Source organism: Arabidopsis lyrata (assembly GCF_000004255.2).
Source record: "Arabidopsis lyrata subsp. lyrata unplaced genomic scaffold ARALYscaffold_4, whole genome shotgun sequence".
NCBI classification, from domain to species: Eukaryota; Viridiplantae; Streptophyta; class Magnoliopsida; order Brassicales; family Brassicaceae; genus Arabidopsis; species Arabidopsis lyrata.
In genome coordinates, this window is record NW_003302552.1 from 16,036,276 (window position 1) to 16,051,084 (window position 14,809).

Genomic DNA, 14,809 nt, shown 5'->3' on the forward strand with positions numbered 1-14,809 from the left:
GCCTTACACTTGACAAGTCGCTGACTATAGCATTCTGTAATAGAATTGGTCAATTGGAACTTTTGTGGAAGATGAAAGGATTTGCTATTTCAAAATAAACATATTTTTCTTATGAATTACATATCATGCCTCTTGATTTTACAAGAATCTCAACAAAAGAGGATGAAAATGTTAAAGCGAAGATGAGTTTTCACTTCCAGAGTTCTTCCATGGGGATTCCACGCTCTTGAGCAACATCGCGGAACTGTCTCATCTGTTGCACTGCCGCAAGAGTGGCTCTCGCATTGTTGAGAGCATTGTTGCTTCCGAGCTGTTTTCCCAAAGCATTCTCGACTCCTGCCATCTCTAGCACGATCCTGACCGCTCCTCCAGCAATCACACCAGTACCTGGTGAAGCCGGTCTAAGCATCACCTTGGCTGCTCCATAATCACCCTCCGATCTATAAAACAAAAACCAAACAAACCCTCTAAAAACATAACCAAAACACTCGCCAATTGTTCCCAAAACATAGCTCAATTGCCTATCAACCAACCGATTCTTCTAAGATGATTGTGAACAACTCAAAGATCAATCTCATAAAACCAGAATTCTTAGTAACACCTTCCATAAATCAACCCTTAAACCAAACAAATCATCACATCCAACACAATGCTAAACAGACTAAACCCCACAATCTTAGCTCATTGCCTACTGATTAACAAAAACCGACTCTGCTAATTATTAGGGCGGGCACTCTCTATTCAAGATTTAACTTTTTAGCACAATGCAAACATCAGTTTCATAACACCAATCCTTGAACCAAACAAACCCATCACAAATCCAACACATGACTGCACAATACTAAGAAATTGAACTCCCAAAATCATAGTTCATCACCAAGTAAGACATCTTATCATCCAAAACCAATTCTTCCAACCATTAACACACATTACAAACATCAAATTCAAAACTTTGATTACCTGTGGGGGAAAGTAGAGTACTTAGTCATAGGAACTTGAACAATGTTTCTCCTAGCATCAATGGCAGATTTCTGAACAGCAGCAACAACTTCTTTAGCCTTAGCACAACCAACACCAACATTCCCCTGTTTATCACCAACAACAACAATAGCTCTAAACTTCAATTGCTTCCCACCTTTAACAACCTTAGTCACTCTCCTAACTTGCACAACTCTCTCTTCAAACCCATCTCTAATCTTATCTTTCTTCAGCTTCCCACCAATACCTGAACTCTTCTTATGCTTCGAATCCATCACATAAATGTCTTTCCCAAGCATACTCTCACCACTATACGCAGGACCATAGAGCTCTTCAAAAGCCGTCGCGATCTCTTCCTCTGTCTCGTCACTTCCTTCGTCGAAATACGGAGGGGGGACGAATCCTTCGGGAGCAATTGGTGGGTCGAAGACGACATTGGCGGTTATTTCTGGGGTTTCGTCTTCGAAGAAGAAAGTTTCGGTTTCGTTCGATGAGGCTTTGACGAGAGTGAGAGATGAGACGCGGCGGTTGAGGAAGGAGGAGAAGGAGACGATGGGTTTTGTGGAGGAGGAGGAGATGAGAGAAGAGGTGGTTCGGGTGTGGAGTGAGAGAGAAGAGAGTGAAGAGAGAGCTGATGCTGTCGCCATTGAAAATGGAGGCTTTTTGGATGAGGAAGGAAGTGAGAACGAAGCAAAAGGCTTATCCAGCACCAGACTGGTGAAAAACTGAAAAGAAAACTGTCTTAGGGGTTTTAAAGTAATTATTAACTTCTGGTTGTTTACAAATTGGCCACAATATATTTTTTAATTACATTTGAACCCTCGTAACTTTTATTACATATGATATGAGCTCTTTTTGTTCGAATTTGGGCCCTTTGCAAGCTTTCCTCACTTCCCCTTTGTGGCCCAATAAAGTTTCTTCAAACCCATAGCAATGGATTAAATATGATGAATCACTAGGATAAGCTTTAGGTTTACTAATCTTTTTTTTTTCTTCTTGCTAAACAAAATAATAAGGAAGTTTGAGGTTTTACAAAAAAAAAATACTTACACAAGAGCAACCTTGGCAAAAAAAAAGCGAAAAAGTTATAATAGAGTTAAAGAAAGATTTGGATCGACTACCGGATCCAATAAGCATTAGCCTTCATCAGCGTTTCCTTCGTCGTCTTGAAATGGTGATGATGTGAAACTTGAAATTGAAAATAATGTGAGGAGCCAACCGCTAGGAGTTATGTAGGAAGTTATTTCGCTACCACCAAATGTTGTAGACCACCGCTTAAGTTACCACTTTCGTAAGCTGAGAAGGTTTACTAATCTTAAAATTACAAAAGATCATTGATCAGGCTAATTCAACATTTTTTTTTTTTTTACATACATACTTTGGTCATTTAATATGGACTTTTCCCTAATTAAGATCGACTATGCTATCTACAATCCTCTATGACACCAACGAGCAACGTTATTTGATTTTTTTTTATGATTTTAATAAGTATGATTTGCAAAATAATCAAAAGGTGACCAAAAATATATGAGTGTACTACACAAAAAGGCCCTACTAAAAATTTAATTAACGCTGGTGTCACGTGGGGAAGTTAAGGTTCCCCCACCACTTCTCTTCTTCTTTTTATTGTCCATTCCAAAATTTAACCAACACATCAAAGAAACGTCATTAATTTTATGTTCAGGCTTGTAGTTGCAAACGTCATTTATTTTTGTTACGTTTACAAGTTAAGAACTAGCTCGTGATAATCATGAATTAACTACAATTTTGTTGACTCTTTCTATCTTAAAGTTTAGGTACACTACACATCATATTACTCAAAAAAACAGTTAAGAGAGTTTGTATACAAATCCATCACATATATTTACCGTATAATTGAATTGGTTTAATGAGGAAAGAAAATGAAAAAAGAAGAGAATGAGATGCTGCTGAGCAAAAGATACAAACAAAATTGACAGGCAGTACAATAATAATGTGGAGTTGTGTCATGACAGCTGACGAGTCTACTGCCCAATCTTGACGTTTTTATTTTTCTCCATTTTTTTCTTATGATAGTATTTCAACTTAAAGAAGAAGTTGAAAATAAACCATTATTAGTGCATATCAAATACAATTAACTCCTTTTATAAATCGGATTCGATTCTTTTTTTATGTCAGTGTCGTGGATCTCAATTTTTATGTTATGCCTCGGTATACTGATTATGATTTTCATTCAGGTGACTTTACGAATATATTTTAGGGCTAACTAGATCGATTGATATGAAAACAAATATATATATATATATATATATATATATATATATATATATATATATATATATATATAGATATATCAACTGTGAAAATAGTAAACCGGTGATTTTGTTTCGTAAACAGTAAAAGAAGGGGTTACAAAAAAATAGATTTGTCCCTTAGCCTCTAATGATATATAAGCAAACATTTGCATAGCTGTACCATTTCTTTTTTTTTTTTTTTTTTTTTTTTTTTTTTTTTAATAAACCACTTTATATTAATACCTCATAGAGTACAAACATGATTACATGGAGAGAGATTAAACAATTGCAGCAAAACAGAGAGGGATTACTGGAATTTGGCAAACCATAACATTAGATAGGTCTCTTGAGTTTGAGTAACGTTGGAGGATGTAGAAGAAGCAGAACGATCCAAACCAGCAAGTCTTCTTCTCAGGAGGAGTTGGATTTCTCTCTTTAGTTGGATTTCAGAACGAAAAGAGGTGGTGTGTAGCCGTGCATTTCGCTCCTTCCAAATGTAGTAAGCCAAAGCATGAATAACAAGTTTACAAATGGCATTAAGCTTCCTATTTGTGGTAGGGTTCTTAATCCAGTCGAGTAAGATTGGGAAACTTGAAGAAGGAGCAGGCGAGAAACGACCAAAGAAATCCATCAGTAGAGTATTGGAGTATCTACACTGGAAAAAGAGATGATCTCTCGATTCCTCACCAGAGAGACAGAGAAGACAAGCGGCTGGGATTGGAAGATTCCAACTTCTAAGACGATCTCTTGTTGTAAGTCTATTCTGAACTGTTAACCAAAACATGAAAGCAAGCTTTGGAATTTTTTCTTTAAACCAAACTTGTGAGTGCCAGTGGACAGGTGGACCAGGAGGGTGTAAATGAATCCAAGTTTTTGAGGAAGAGAAGAGGTCATTTGCTTGGTCTACAGAGATTTTCCATTGGTAGGAATCAGACCCAAATTCAGTGGATAGAGGTGGGATTTGATCATAAAGGCAAGAGCGCAAAAGCAGAACAAGAGGATGTCTACCACGAGGGATTGACCATTCATCATTAGAAACTGCTTCAGAAACCGAAGATAAGAGAGCAATTCCAGTAACACGAGGACCAGCTTCACCAACAATGTCAATAAGAGGACCAAGGGAAGTCCAGTTATCGTGCCAGAACAGAGCAGTTCGGCCAGAGAGGATGCTGCAGAAGACAAAAGGCCTAGCCAAGACTCTCAGCTTTACTAACCGTCTCCAAATCCAGCTTCCTGTGGTAGAAAAATCAGCATTCCAGAAGCATCTGTCTCTAATTAGGTGTTTCTTAACCCAAGAGACCCACAACGATCCAGCTTGAGAGAAAAGGAGCCAAATCAATTTCAAACCAAAAATCTGATTCCAGAAGATCAAACTTTTCAAACCAAGACCACCTGAAATTTTTGGGGTACACACTATCTCCCAAGAAACTTTAGCACCACGAGCAGTATTGGCAGCACCATTCCATAAAAAGGCACTACAAATATGCTCAAGGTCAGATAGGCACTTGTTTGGCAAGACAAAATTCGAAGCCCAGAAGTTAATTGTACTGTTAATGACAGATTGTAGGAGTTGGAGCCTTCCAGCGAACGAGAGATGTCTATTTGTCCAAGAGGAGATTCTGCCTTTAACTTTGTCAAGCAGAGGTTGATAGTCAGAGGCAGTAAGTTTGCTAGGCTGTAGGGGCACTCCAAGATAACGAACTGGAAGTGATCCATGTGAAAGGTTGTGTCTTGAAGAAATCTGACTGGTAAGATCAAAGTTGTTTCCATCAAGAAAAAGGCAAGATTTAGCCAAATTGATGCTCAATCCCGAGGTAAGCTTGAATTGATCCAGAACATCAAAAATAGCAAGGAGAGAGGATTCTTCACCATTAAAAAATACAAGCAAGTCATCAGCGAAGCTTAGATGAGTGATTAACGGGTCAACACCTAAAGGATGAGTAAGAATTCTCCCAGAAGAGACTGCCAAGTCAAGCTGCTTAGAAAGCGTATCCATTACCAAGGAAAAAAGCGGAGCAGAGATGGAATCACCTTGTCTCAAACCTTTCTTTCCTGGGAAATAACCGACTAGCTCACCATTGAAAGCAACTGAGAAGGAAGGAGTAGAGAAGCATTGAGAGAGCCAATTGATGAACATAGGAGGAAGATCAATAGCTTCCAAGATGTTAGAGAGAAAACCCCAATCAACGTTGTCAAAAGCCTTAGAGAGATCTATTTGGAAGCAGCCTCTAGTCACTGGACCCGGTTTGTTAAAATCTGTAACCAATTCAGAAGCCAATAACAAATTTTCACAGAGCAATCTACCTTTGATGAAGGCAACTTGGTTCCTTTGGGCTGCCAATCCGATGAATAACTTTAGCCTGTTTGCAAGGATCCTGGAAATAACCTTGTAGATGGAGTTGCAGCAAGAGATTGGTCTGAAACTACCTAGCTTATCCGCATCATCTGTTTTGGGAATCAAAGCTAGAATTGTTGCATTAACCTGTTTGAGAAGCTTCCCTGTCTTGAAGAAATCTACCACAGCCGCAATGAGAGAAGGACCAACCAGCCCCCAAGAAGTGATAAAGAAATCGATAGTAAAACCATCGGGTCCAGGAGCCTTATTCCTAGGTAAGGAAAAGATAGTAGATGTAACCTCTTCGAGTGTTGGAATTGCAGTAAGTTGAGCAGCTAAGGCAGAAGAACATCTGAAAGGATTCAGCTCTCTAATTCTTTCCACGGAGAGCGGTTGGACATCGAAGTTCCTTGAGCCAAGAAGGTTATGATAATAGTCAATGATAAGCTGCTTGAGTTGGTCTTTATCAGTGATCCTCTCATCTGCATCATTCCTAAGATAACCAATTGAGTTTCTGACCTGATGAGCTTGAACAGATTTGTGAAAGAAGCTAGTGTTTGAATCACCTTCATCACACCACCTAATTCTAGATTTTTGTTTTAAAAAGGATTCCTCCGCTGAAGAAAGGAAAGTCCATCTCTTCCTTATCTCACGTTCCTCTTCAAACAGAGCTGGAGTTGGATTTGTGAGAATCTGATGTTGAACACTTGTCAACGAATCATGAGCTTCAGCAGTCCTCTGTTGGATATTACTGAAGCTATTTCTGTTCAGAGCTTTGCACACCACCTTAACCGCCTTTAGCTTTTGACAGAGCGAAAACATGGTAGAGGTATTACCAAGATCTAAATTCCAAGCAGATTCCACTAAGCTTTGATAATCAGGATGAGTGGAGAAGAAAGAGTAGAATTTGAAGGGCACTTTTCTCCTCTCAACAATATCAGAAGTGGAGACCAGAAGTGGGGAGTGATCAGAACCCCCCGGAGCATCGACGAAAACACTTGACTGAAGAAAAGTAGAAAACCATGACTCATTAATAAGGGCCCTGTCCAACTTGCGAGTGATTGGGTTGGTCGGCTGACCATTATACCATGTATGAGCAGAGCCTCTGGTAGACAAATGAAGGAGCTCACAGGAATCAATACAATTTTGAAATTCATTCATACCTTGTAAAGGTAACGAATATGGAATAAGAGAAAAATGATCCTCCGCTTGAAGAATTTGGTTAAAATCACCTAGAATCAACCAAGGATGAGAGCTTTGATATCTATGTTGATGAAGAAGCTCTTCCATATCAGCCCAAAGGTCTCTTCTAGCAATCAGACAGTTCCTGGCATAGACAAAAGTAACCGAGAAAGACTGGCGAGAAAAGGAATCAAAAACTCCACAAGAAATGAGTTGGTCTGACTTTTTATAGATAAAGACAGAGACAGCCGGGTTCCAAACAATCCATATTCTTCCATTCTCTGCCGAAGGTGAGTAGTTACACTCGTATCTCCAACCAGGGAAGATCCGAGCCAAAATTGAAGCTGCATTGTCACATTGGACATGAGTTTCCAAAATACCTCCAATGGAAGGTCTACAAGTGGACACCCAACGCTTAAGCTCTTGTTGTCTTTGGTAATTATTTAATCCCCGAATATTATAACAAAAAATCTTCATCATCATCATAGTGGACAAAAGGTTGCAGAAAGCTAAGCTTTCAAGCGAGATGATGGGAGCGTCCCTTTCCTGGACGACGTCCTCTAGTGGAGTTCTTTACTGTTGTTGAAGGCGTTTTCTTAGTAATTGCAGCAACTACTTTTTGCTTAGTAGAACAGGATGGCGCAACTGCTGGCAGAATAACCAAAGAAGATAAAGGAATGATTTCTTTCTCGGTGCTATTTGGTTGATTAACTTGACAACGAAAAGGAGACCCTGATCTGCGCCTGATAATTCGCTGACCAATCTGGATAGCTTCTTCCTCTTCGGCAAACTGAGCAGAGGAGACCGAAGGCCCTTGTGAGATAGCAGCAACCTCAACGTTTTTCTCTTTATTGCTAGGATGCTTAGACTTGCTCTTAACAACTTGCCAATCATTTGAAACAGTTGGAGGGGAGGCTAGGTATATGTGATTGGGATTAGAAGAAGTAGCCTGAGTAGAGAGCTTGGAGGGAGGTGTGACAGACGGAGGACCGGAAGCTGGCACACCAAGAACAGGATGTGACAGAGTGTTTTTCCGAGGAGGAGGCTGCACTCTCAATGTCACATTAGCTATTGGGTTCACTTTTGCTTGTGGAGGGACTTTCTCAAAAGTGAGTGATGGAGGCAAGGAGATATCAGGAGCAACTGGACACCTATGGTAAAGATGACCATATTCATTGCAAAAATCACACTTTGGAGGAAGCCTTGGGTACTCAACCCACACTCGAAGCTCATTGCCTTCATCGTCCACTACCAGGACAGAGCTGGGAAGAACTTTAGTAAGGAGGATCTCCACTTTGATCCGCGTATCCGGAGCTAGAGGAGGAAGCTGATGCTTTTCAGTGTGAAGAGGTTCTCCAATGCCAGAGGCAATGGTACTCAACCCTGGGAGAGAGTAAAGTTGTGGAGGAACATCTTTGATTATTACCCATATCGGTAAAGAGACCAGCTTTATTGGAGTCAAGGTAGCTGTTGGAGACCAAGCGGTGACAGTGAAGAGACAATTACCAGCTTGCCAACAACCAACCTCAAGGACCCATTGTCGTGTGAGCTCAGATGGGATGAAGATAAGCACTGGTCCGTTTGGGAGAGCCTTGATATGGATACGACCATCGGTACCCCAAATAGGATTTAGGTCAGTGAAAATTTTACCCGGAGGCGGCGGATTGCCATGGAAGTGGGCAACGATGTGGTCTTTCCATGTATCGGACGCTCGGAGAATGACGGAAGCAGGGGCTCTGACTTTTGGAGTACCATCTTCAGTGAACGTTGGTAGCGAGACTTTCTTCAGGTTGCGGAGGTTGGACTTGAACCTAGCAGCCCAGAGCAACTGAGTATCATGAATCACAGGGGGAATTTCCAATTCCTCCTCCTTTTCCAAAGAGGGAGTGGAGCTAGTTGTGAGCGGGACAGATCCGTCCGAAAGAAGAGGAGCTGTAACTGATGTCAAATTGTCAGAGATCTCTGAATCCGTGACGACTGAAGCTTGGCCAGCCACGGGAAAAGGAGACAGTAGAATAGGAGGAGCGGCGGCGGAAACTAGATGAGAAGATTGGGATCTGTGGATGGTGAGAGTTACGGGGTCGATTGGAGACGAAGAAGATGTTGGATCAGGGGGATCTTTAGCCGAAGGAAGTACAACAGTAGATGCAGCCATCTGAAGAAAGGAAGAGGGGGGAGGAAGAAGATATTCTCGACGGCGGCGTGAGGCCAACACCGACGGCGGCGTGAGGCCAACACCGACGGCGGCGGAAAAATTAGGTTTTCGCCAAAGTAGTCGCACTTTTCCTATGAGAGAGAAAGTCCTTTGTGTAGCTTTTTGTCTTTACAAGCAATTTTATAGCTGTACCATTTCTAAATTTGTGTATATGTGGATCAGTGGATGTGCATGGATCTAGCTGATGGCATAACATTCCAAAATCTTTTAACATTTGATTAGCATTGGCATCATTTGACGACGCTCCTCCGCATTTATATATGTGAATATGCATGGGTCTATACTGATGACATAACCTAGTATATGTGCATGGTTCTATGGTGTCAAGTGCATTTATATATGTGAATATGCATGGGTCTAGCTGATGACATAACCTAGTATATGTGCATGGTTCTATGGTGTCAAGTGTGAACTAAGTTTTTTTATTTATTTAGATATGGTCTTCAAATCCCACGAACCACAAAGCCTCCGTTCACGTCAAGAATAATCTTTTTTATTTTGTTGCTTCTAGTTCTCAGAGTTTCTTCGAGATTTTTTTGGTGTTTAGTGTAACCCTGAATACAAGATCGAAAAGAAAATATCTTGTGTGTTTGTAAGGCTAAAACCATGGGGATTTCTTTGAAATCGTAGTTGATTTCAAACATATAATAAATGGGACGATTTGCTGTTTTTACCATTTAATTATGCTAATATCTTTATTTACATATTACCAATTGAAAAATGATTACATTCAAGTTTGGACCATTCTTATATGTCCACTTTTGGATTCGTGGCCCGGCTAACTTGATTGACATTATCATCTACACCAAACAAGATATCAAATTGTCAAATTAATTTAGTGGTGGCCCTATGCTATAAAATCGAAAGAACTTCTCTTTGTAACCAAATATTATCCTTACGACATATCTATGTGCAAATTAGTGGACATCTTCCTCAGTTATAACGTTTTTACAAACCTACCGTTGGATAAATTATAGAGCCAGCCACTCCATGATTGATCGGTCCCAATTAAATTATAGAGCCAGCCACTCCATGATTCATCACTTGTCCCAATTAAACTGTTATTCTTTTTCAATGCATATATAAACTTTAAATAATAAAATAAAATAAAACGAATGATTCATAAGAACGCAATGTGGTCTGTTTTCTAGTTCGAATCTCAACTTCTTGTTACCACAAAAAAGAAAAAATATTTCACTATGTAAAACTTAAATTTACTGTTCAATTTTCTCTTGTCCAAATCACTATATATTAGCCAGTGTTCTAAAGAGCGGTCTAGGCGGTCGCCTAGGTCCCGACTAGGCGCTAAGCTCTCATGCGACGCCTAAATAACCGCCTTGACCGCCTAAAATTATATAGAACTTGTTTAGTGTATTTTTTCAATTTCAATTAGAGTTTTATTTATATATATAGTTATAAATATTCATATATTGTTTAATATAAATATAAATAAATGTTTTATTTAGTTTTTGTTTATAATTTCATAATTTTTAGTTTTATATAGATATTTTATATAACTTTTATATATAATATCATATTTATAATGTTTTATGTTATAATGGTCTGTTTTCTAGTTCGAATCTCAACTTCTTGTTACCACAAAAAAGAAAAAATATTTCACAATGTAAAACTTATAGCGCTTTCTTGAACACTGATATTAGCTAGTGCATATTCTTCAAATGTACTTTTCAGTGTTTTTCAGTTTCAGTTTCTCGGTATTTTCCTGTCAAACAACATGGATATTTGAAGCCCGCATCAGCACTAACATGATAAACCCGGGTGGTGACATAGCATCGACAGTAACTTAAACTACAAAACAAAGCCTGGGTGACTGGGTCCTCGTCAGGTTTTAAGGATACATATGTATTCATGTATGCATATACAAAATAATAGAGCACTAAAGCTTGTTCGTACTCTTTTTTACACGACATGCTAATAATTTTTATACCTTAGGAGTGAAAATTTAGTGGTCCAACAACTTAAGCACCTAAGATCCTTCCCCACTTTTGTTTGGGGCTCCTTTATATCTCTTCCAATGTTTACTTGTACTTCCTCTTCGTCTTCTTCTCTTCTTGTTCCCTCTTTCATGTGAGAGAGAGAGAGAGTTGAAATTTGCAGATGAGTATGAGAAGAAGCAAAGCGGAAGGTAAGAGGAGTTTACGAGAAATGAGTGAGGAAGAGGAAGACGAAGAAACAGAAGATGAAGATACTTTTGAAGAAGAGGAGGCTTTGGAGAAGAAGCAGAAAGCTAAAGCTACAAGTAGTAGTGGAGTTTGTCAGGTCGAGAGTTGTACCGCGGATATGAGCAAGGCCAAACAGTACCACAAACGACATAAAGTCTGCGAGTTTCATGCCAAAGCTCCTCTTGTTCGGATCTATGGTCTTCACCAACGTTTCTGCCAACAATGCAGCAGGTAAATTTCTGTCATCTTTTTCAACCTCCTTCAACAGCAACCAAAAACAAGAACAAGTAATATTTGGTTTTTAAGGTTTCACGAGCTCAGTGAGTTTGATGAAGCCAAGCGGAGTTGCAGGAGACGCTTAGCTGGACACAACGAGAGAAGGCGGAAAAGCACAACTGAATAAAGACGGTGAAAAGTGTGAGATCCCAATTTGAAGGTTAATGAAACAGGCTTTGCTTACTCTCTTCTGTCAGTCTCTTTTAGCTCCTTGTAATCCTCTGTGTATCCTCTGTTTCCATATTACCTGCAATCAAAGCTATCTGCTAAACCTATGACATGATTAAATAAATGCATTAAGACTTGATAAATGCTTCAAGGAATATGTGTAAGACTGTTTAAACTTGGAAAATGTTATTTCAAGCCAAGATCTTAAACTAAATCAGGAAACTGTATTTGTTTTGCAATCAACAAATGGGGAGACAGAGCTAAAAGGCTATCAAAAATAATAATCTGGGAGACACTTTTGATTCTTGATATATGTAGTTCTGTTACAAGAAAGCTCATCAAAATCTGAAGCAAATGCAAGCTCCTTGTGGTTCTGAGATCTGAAAATCAGACCAAATAAATTAGATTCGAAGACTAATCCTAGTCCCGTTTGATTCCCAACATTTTCATTGAGAACTCCCAAGCAACGATCGCTGCCGCATTAGCAGGGAATGCTCTCACAATTGTTGGACCCAAACCTGCATAGCATCCCTTGAGTCCTGCCCTCTTGTGAATCTGCAGAGATTATTTAAAGTCAAAAAAGATATTTCATATACTCTTTGGTATTGGTGTTTAGATACACAGATGCAAGATGGCTGACCGACCGAGCTCAACACTTTAAAAGGATTTCTCTCGGTAGCTTTGTCTGAAGAGGTCTGGATAATGGTTTTTGCTACATCAAAGGGCAAAACAGCTGACCAGCACTGCATCATAGAAACAGATGTAATATACATATAATATAGCAACATTTTTCATGACGGAATTCATGAAACACACTAGATAGATTCTTACAGCTATGCCTCCAAGACCACCAGTGAAAACTCCTATCCCCAAGTCAACCAAGTAACCATCTTTCAGCTTAGAATCCTCCAATCTCGAGTGGATATGATACCGTAAATACTCATAGACAGTAAAAAAGACAGCATTTCCAGCACACTCTCTTAATAATGTTGCCGAGCCACCACGAAATATACCTGTTACCTGAAAGATATCCCCATCAACCTAATGTTCGATTCCTAGAATATTATAGCAACGAGAGTTTCTCACCCCTTCATTTTTAACGGTCTGAACGGCACAATCAAGAGGACTTTTGTATCTACGGAAGTTAGGAACCAAAGAATCCGTTCCTTGGATCTGCATTCTACACTGAAGAAAACAGTGAATGCCCAAAACTCCATAGAAACCATCAAAGGTAATAATTGCGGGGAAAGAAATGGTGCTCTGGAGATTTCACCTTTACAAGCTCTGTTGGACATAACACAAAACTAATAATAGCTCCACCAAACATAGCAGACGGAACAATTATCTCTGGTCGTGGCCCATCATCTGGCAAAGTTCCCTTTACAATAAAACAAGAAAGAAGCAAAATATGAAGTTTGGAGGAAAATAATACAGTACAAGATCGTTTGGCCTGCAATGTTACCCGCAAGAACAGCTTTGCCTGGGAGTATATGCCAAACATCAATGAACTTTCAAAAGCCATTCCGAAAAACGACGATGTAGCTCCCCTATAAAGTCCTTTGACCTAAATATGAAAGCAAAAAAGTTGTATCCAGCCAATCAGGTGATGATGGATCTAGTAAGATTCCATTGACACAAAAAAAATCCAAATTTTCAATAACTGAAATAGTTTGCAAGATTCAAGAGTCTAGGAAACATAACAAAAGTGCAGGGAAACATACTCCTTCAGTTTGCAGGATCCTTGAAGCACAATGCAGCCCGTTTTTGTATCTGAGCCCTTGCACATCTGTATTATGTTTCTGAAGTTTCACCTGACACAAGAAACAAACCCCGAAGATACAATCATTACCTCCTAACATGAGTGATGCCAATTCAGTGATACACTATCTAAGAAATGGTTCACCAAAAACAAGAACGCCTAGAAAGCTCATACGCAACAAACCTAAAAAAAGCCCCAACGGCATCACATTGACATATCAATGGTCCAGTGTAGAAGAACACTTTGTCACACCAATGCAATCTTAATTCAAAATTCTGCAGCTAAGTATAGAATTCATGTCTGAAGCATAATTCCTCAAATTGGAAGATGAAACACATATACCCATTTCGTATAAACCTGATAAAACACCTATGTGACAAGAAAATTAAAAAATCGAGTACCTTGACGGTGTCGAAAGGGTGGCCGACGGCGACAGTGGCGAGACCAGCCATCATTCCAGCGACATATTCCTTGTAAAACCCTAAACCCTCTCCTGTCGTCGTCTTCTTCTCTCCCATTCCCTCCGAGCAAAAGGAAGTGTCTTTTGCTTTCTTCTTTCTATCAACACTCCTATTAACACTCTTTTGATTTCTAAACAACTTTCCAAGAGGAAGGAAACATTGCAGTGCCAAGTAAAATTTAAATTCTGATTAATTTACCTTTTTACTTTTTTTTTTAAGATAAGCACAATTTGTGTACCCAAAAGAAAAATAGATTTGGTGCAAACTAATTAGAATGATAGTTTCGGTCTAAACGTGACAAAATCATATTAGTTTGGGTACAAAAGTGATGAAAAAAAACAAAAAAAAAAACTAATTAAACAAAATTTAGAAACCTGAGTCCCTAACTCTGATTTTTTTCACTATGATCGTTTTTGATGGACCCGATCACAAAACTTGACTCGTTTAGCATCTAAGACTGTTCTAATACTTTGTAGTAAGAAAAATTCAACTTGTTTTTTTTTTGTCCAAAAATGGTAATTTATGTGATGGAGAGTGTTGAACTTGTTAAAAGATTTATAGTATCATATAGTTGCGTTTTATAGGTTCAACAAGATGGATAGTGTAAATCATTTTGTTAATTTGTACTTTAAAAGATTTTTTCATCAAATATGTTTATAATCGATCAACGAATGGCATACAAAATGTTCACTGTTTTATGTGGTATATATATATATATATATATATATATATATATATATATATATGATTTAAATTTTCGTACCTATATTGATATGTTTTTCTTCTTCTTCGTGGACATCGGACAACTTCTGCAGAGAATCATACCAAAATTCTAGTGATCATCGGATAACTTTTACGGATTTTCAAGGGATTCTCTGAGACTTGAAAGCTATGGAAAATCAAGACTCATCCCAAAAGGAGTGAATTTTCAGTTACTGAGATTGAGTTGATAGAGGAATTAATTCTTAGGCCTTCTGTC

General features: G+C 38.9%; 4 protein-coding genes across 5 annotated transcripts; 1 reads left to right on the forward strand and 3 right to left on the reverse strand.

Moving 5' to 3' along the window:
• Positions 1-37: 37 nt before the first annotated feature.
• On the reverse strand, positions 38-1,769 carry LOC9317373 (30S ribosomal protein S5, chloroplastic). Its single transcript, XM_021028361.1, has 2 exons — positions 961-1,769; positions 38-440 (listed from the first exon to the last, which is right to left on the reverse strand). The coding sequence occupies exons 1-2, from the start codon at positions 1,623-1,625 to the stop codon at positions 191-193; spliced, it is 915 nt and encodes a 304-aa protein (XP_020884020.1). The 5' UTR covers positions 1,626-1,769; the 3' UTR covers positions 38-190.
• Positions 1,770-7,285: 5,516 nt separating this feature from the next.
• Positions 7,286-8,923, reverse strand: LOC110229295. The gene has a single exon (XM_021029070.1). The coding sequence runs from the start codon at positions 8,921-8,923 to the stop codon at positions 7,286-7,288; it is 1,638 nt and encodes a 545-aa protein (XP_020884729.1).
• Positions 8,924-10,752: 1,829 nt separating this feature from the next.
• LOC9317375 (squamosa promoter-binding-like protein 3) lies at positions 10,753-11,762 on the forward strand. The gene is made up of 2 exons (XM_021029628.1): positions 10,753-11,397; positions 11,473-11,762. The coding sequence occupies exons 1-2, from the start codon at positions 11,102-11,104 to the stop codon at positions 11,567-11,569; spliced, it is 393 nt and encodes a 130-aa protein (XP_020885287.1). The 5' UTR covers positions 10,753-11,101; the 3' UTR covers positions 11,570-11,762.
• Positions 11,763-11,777: 15 nt separating this feature from the next.
• On the reverse strand, positions 11,778-14,679 carry LOC110229439 (mitochondrial arginine transporter BAC1). 2 transcript variants are annotated; one of them, XM_021029627.1, is made up of 9 exons: positions 14,594-14,679; positions 13,771-13,968; positions 13,332-13,421; positions 13,073-13,174; positions 12,884-12,988; positions 12,697-12,795; positions 12,442-12,630; positions 12,255-12,353; positions 11,858-12,165 (listed from the first exon to the last, which is right to left on the reverse strand). In XM_021029627.1, the coding sequence occupies exons 2-9, from the start codon at positions 13,885-13,887 to the stop codon at positions 12,031-12,033; spliced, it is 936 nt and encodes a 311-aa protein (XP_020885286.1). In that variant the 5' UTR covers positions 13,888-13,968; positions 14,594-14,679; the 3' UTR covers positions 11,858-12,030. The 2 variants fall into 2 exon arrangements, with proteins under 2 accessions (XP_020885284.1, XP_020885286.1); XM_021029625.1 differs by having other exon boundaries at positions 11,778-12,165; positions 12,884-13,174.
• Between the last annotated feature and the right edge of the window lie 130 nt (positions 14,680-14,809).

What these genes read in the sequence shown, in the direction of transcription:
- LOC9317373 (XM_021028361.1), bottom strand. Translation starts at nt 1,625, where the DNA reads ATGGCGACAGCATCAGCTCTCTCTTCACTCTCTTCTCTCTCACTCCAC. An exon ending in TACTCTACTTTCCCCCACAG is followed by an intron (nt 441 to 960) that starts GTAATCAAAGTT and finishes TTTGTTTTATAG; the next exon opens with ATCGGAGGGTGATTATGGAG.
- LOC110229295 (XM_021029070.1), bottom strand. Translation starts at nt 8,923, where the DNA reads ATGGCTGCATCTACTGTTGTACTTCCTTCGGCTAAAGATCCCCCTGAT.
- LOC9317375 (XM_021029628.1), top strand. Translation starts at nt 11,102, where the DNA reads ATGAGTATGAGAAGAAGCAAAGCGGAAGGTAAGAGGAGTTTACGAGAA. An exon ending in TTCTGCCAACAATGCAGCAG is followed by an intron (nt 11,398 to 11,472) that starts GTAAATTTCTGT and finishes TTGGTTTTTAAG; the next exon opens with GTTTCACGAGCTCAGTGAGT.
- LOC110229439 (XM_021029625.1), bottom strand. Translation starts at nt 13,887, where the DNA reads ATGGGAGAGAAGAAGACGACGACAGGAGAGGGTTTAGGGTTTTACAAG. An exon ending in ACCCTTTCGACACCGTCAAG is followed by an intron (nt 13,422 to 13,770) that starts GTACTCGATTTT and finishes TTCTTGTGTCAG; the next exon opens with GTGAAACTTCAGAAACATAA. An exon ending in AGACCGTTAAAAATGAAGGG is followed by an intron (nt 12,631 to 12,696) that starts GTGAGAAACTCT and finishes GATATCTTTCAG; the next exon opens with GTAACAGGTATATTTCGTGG.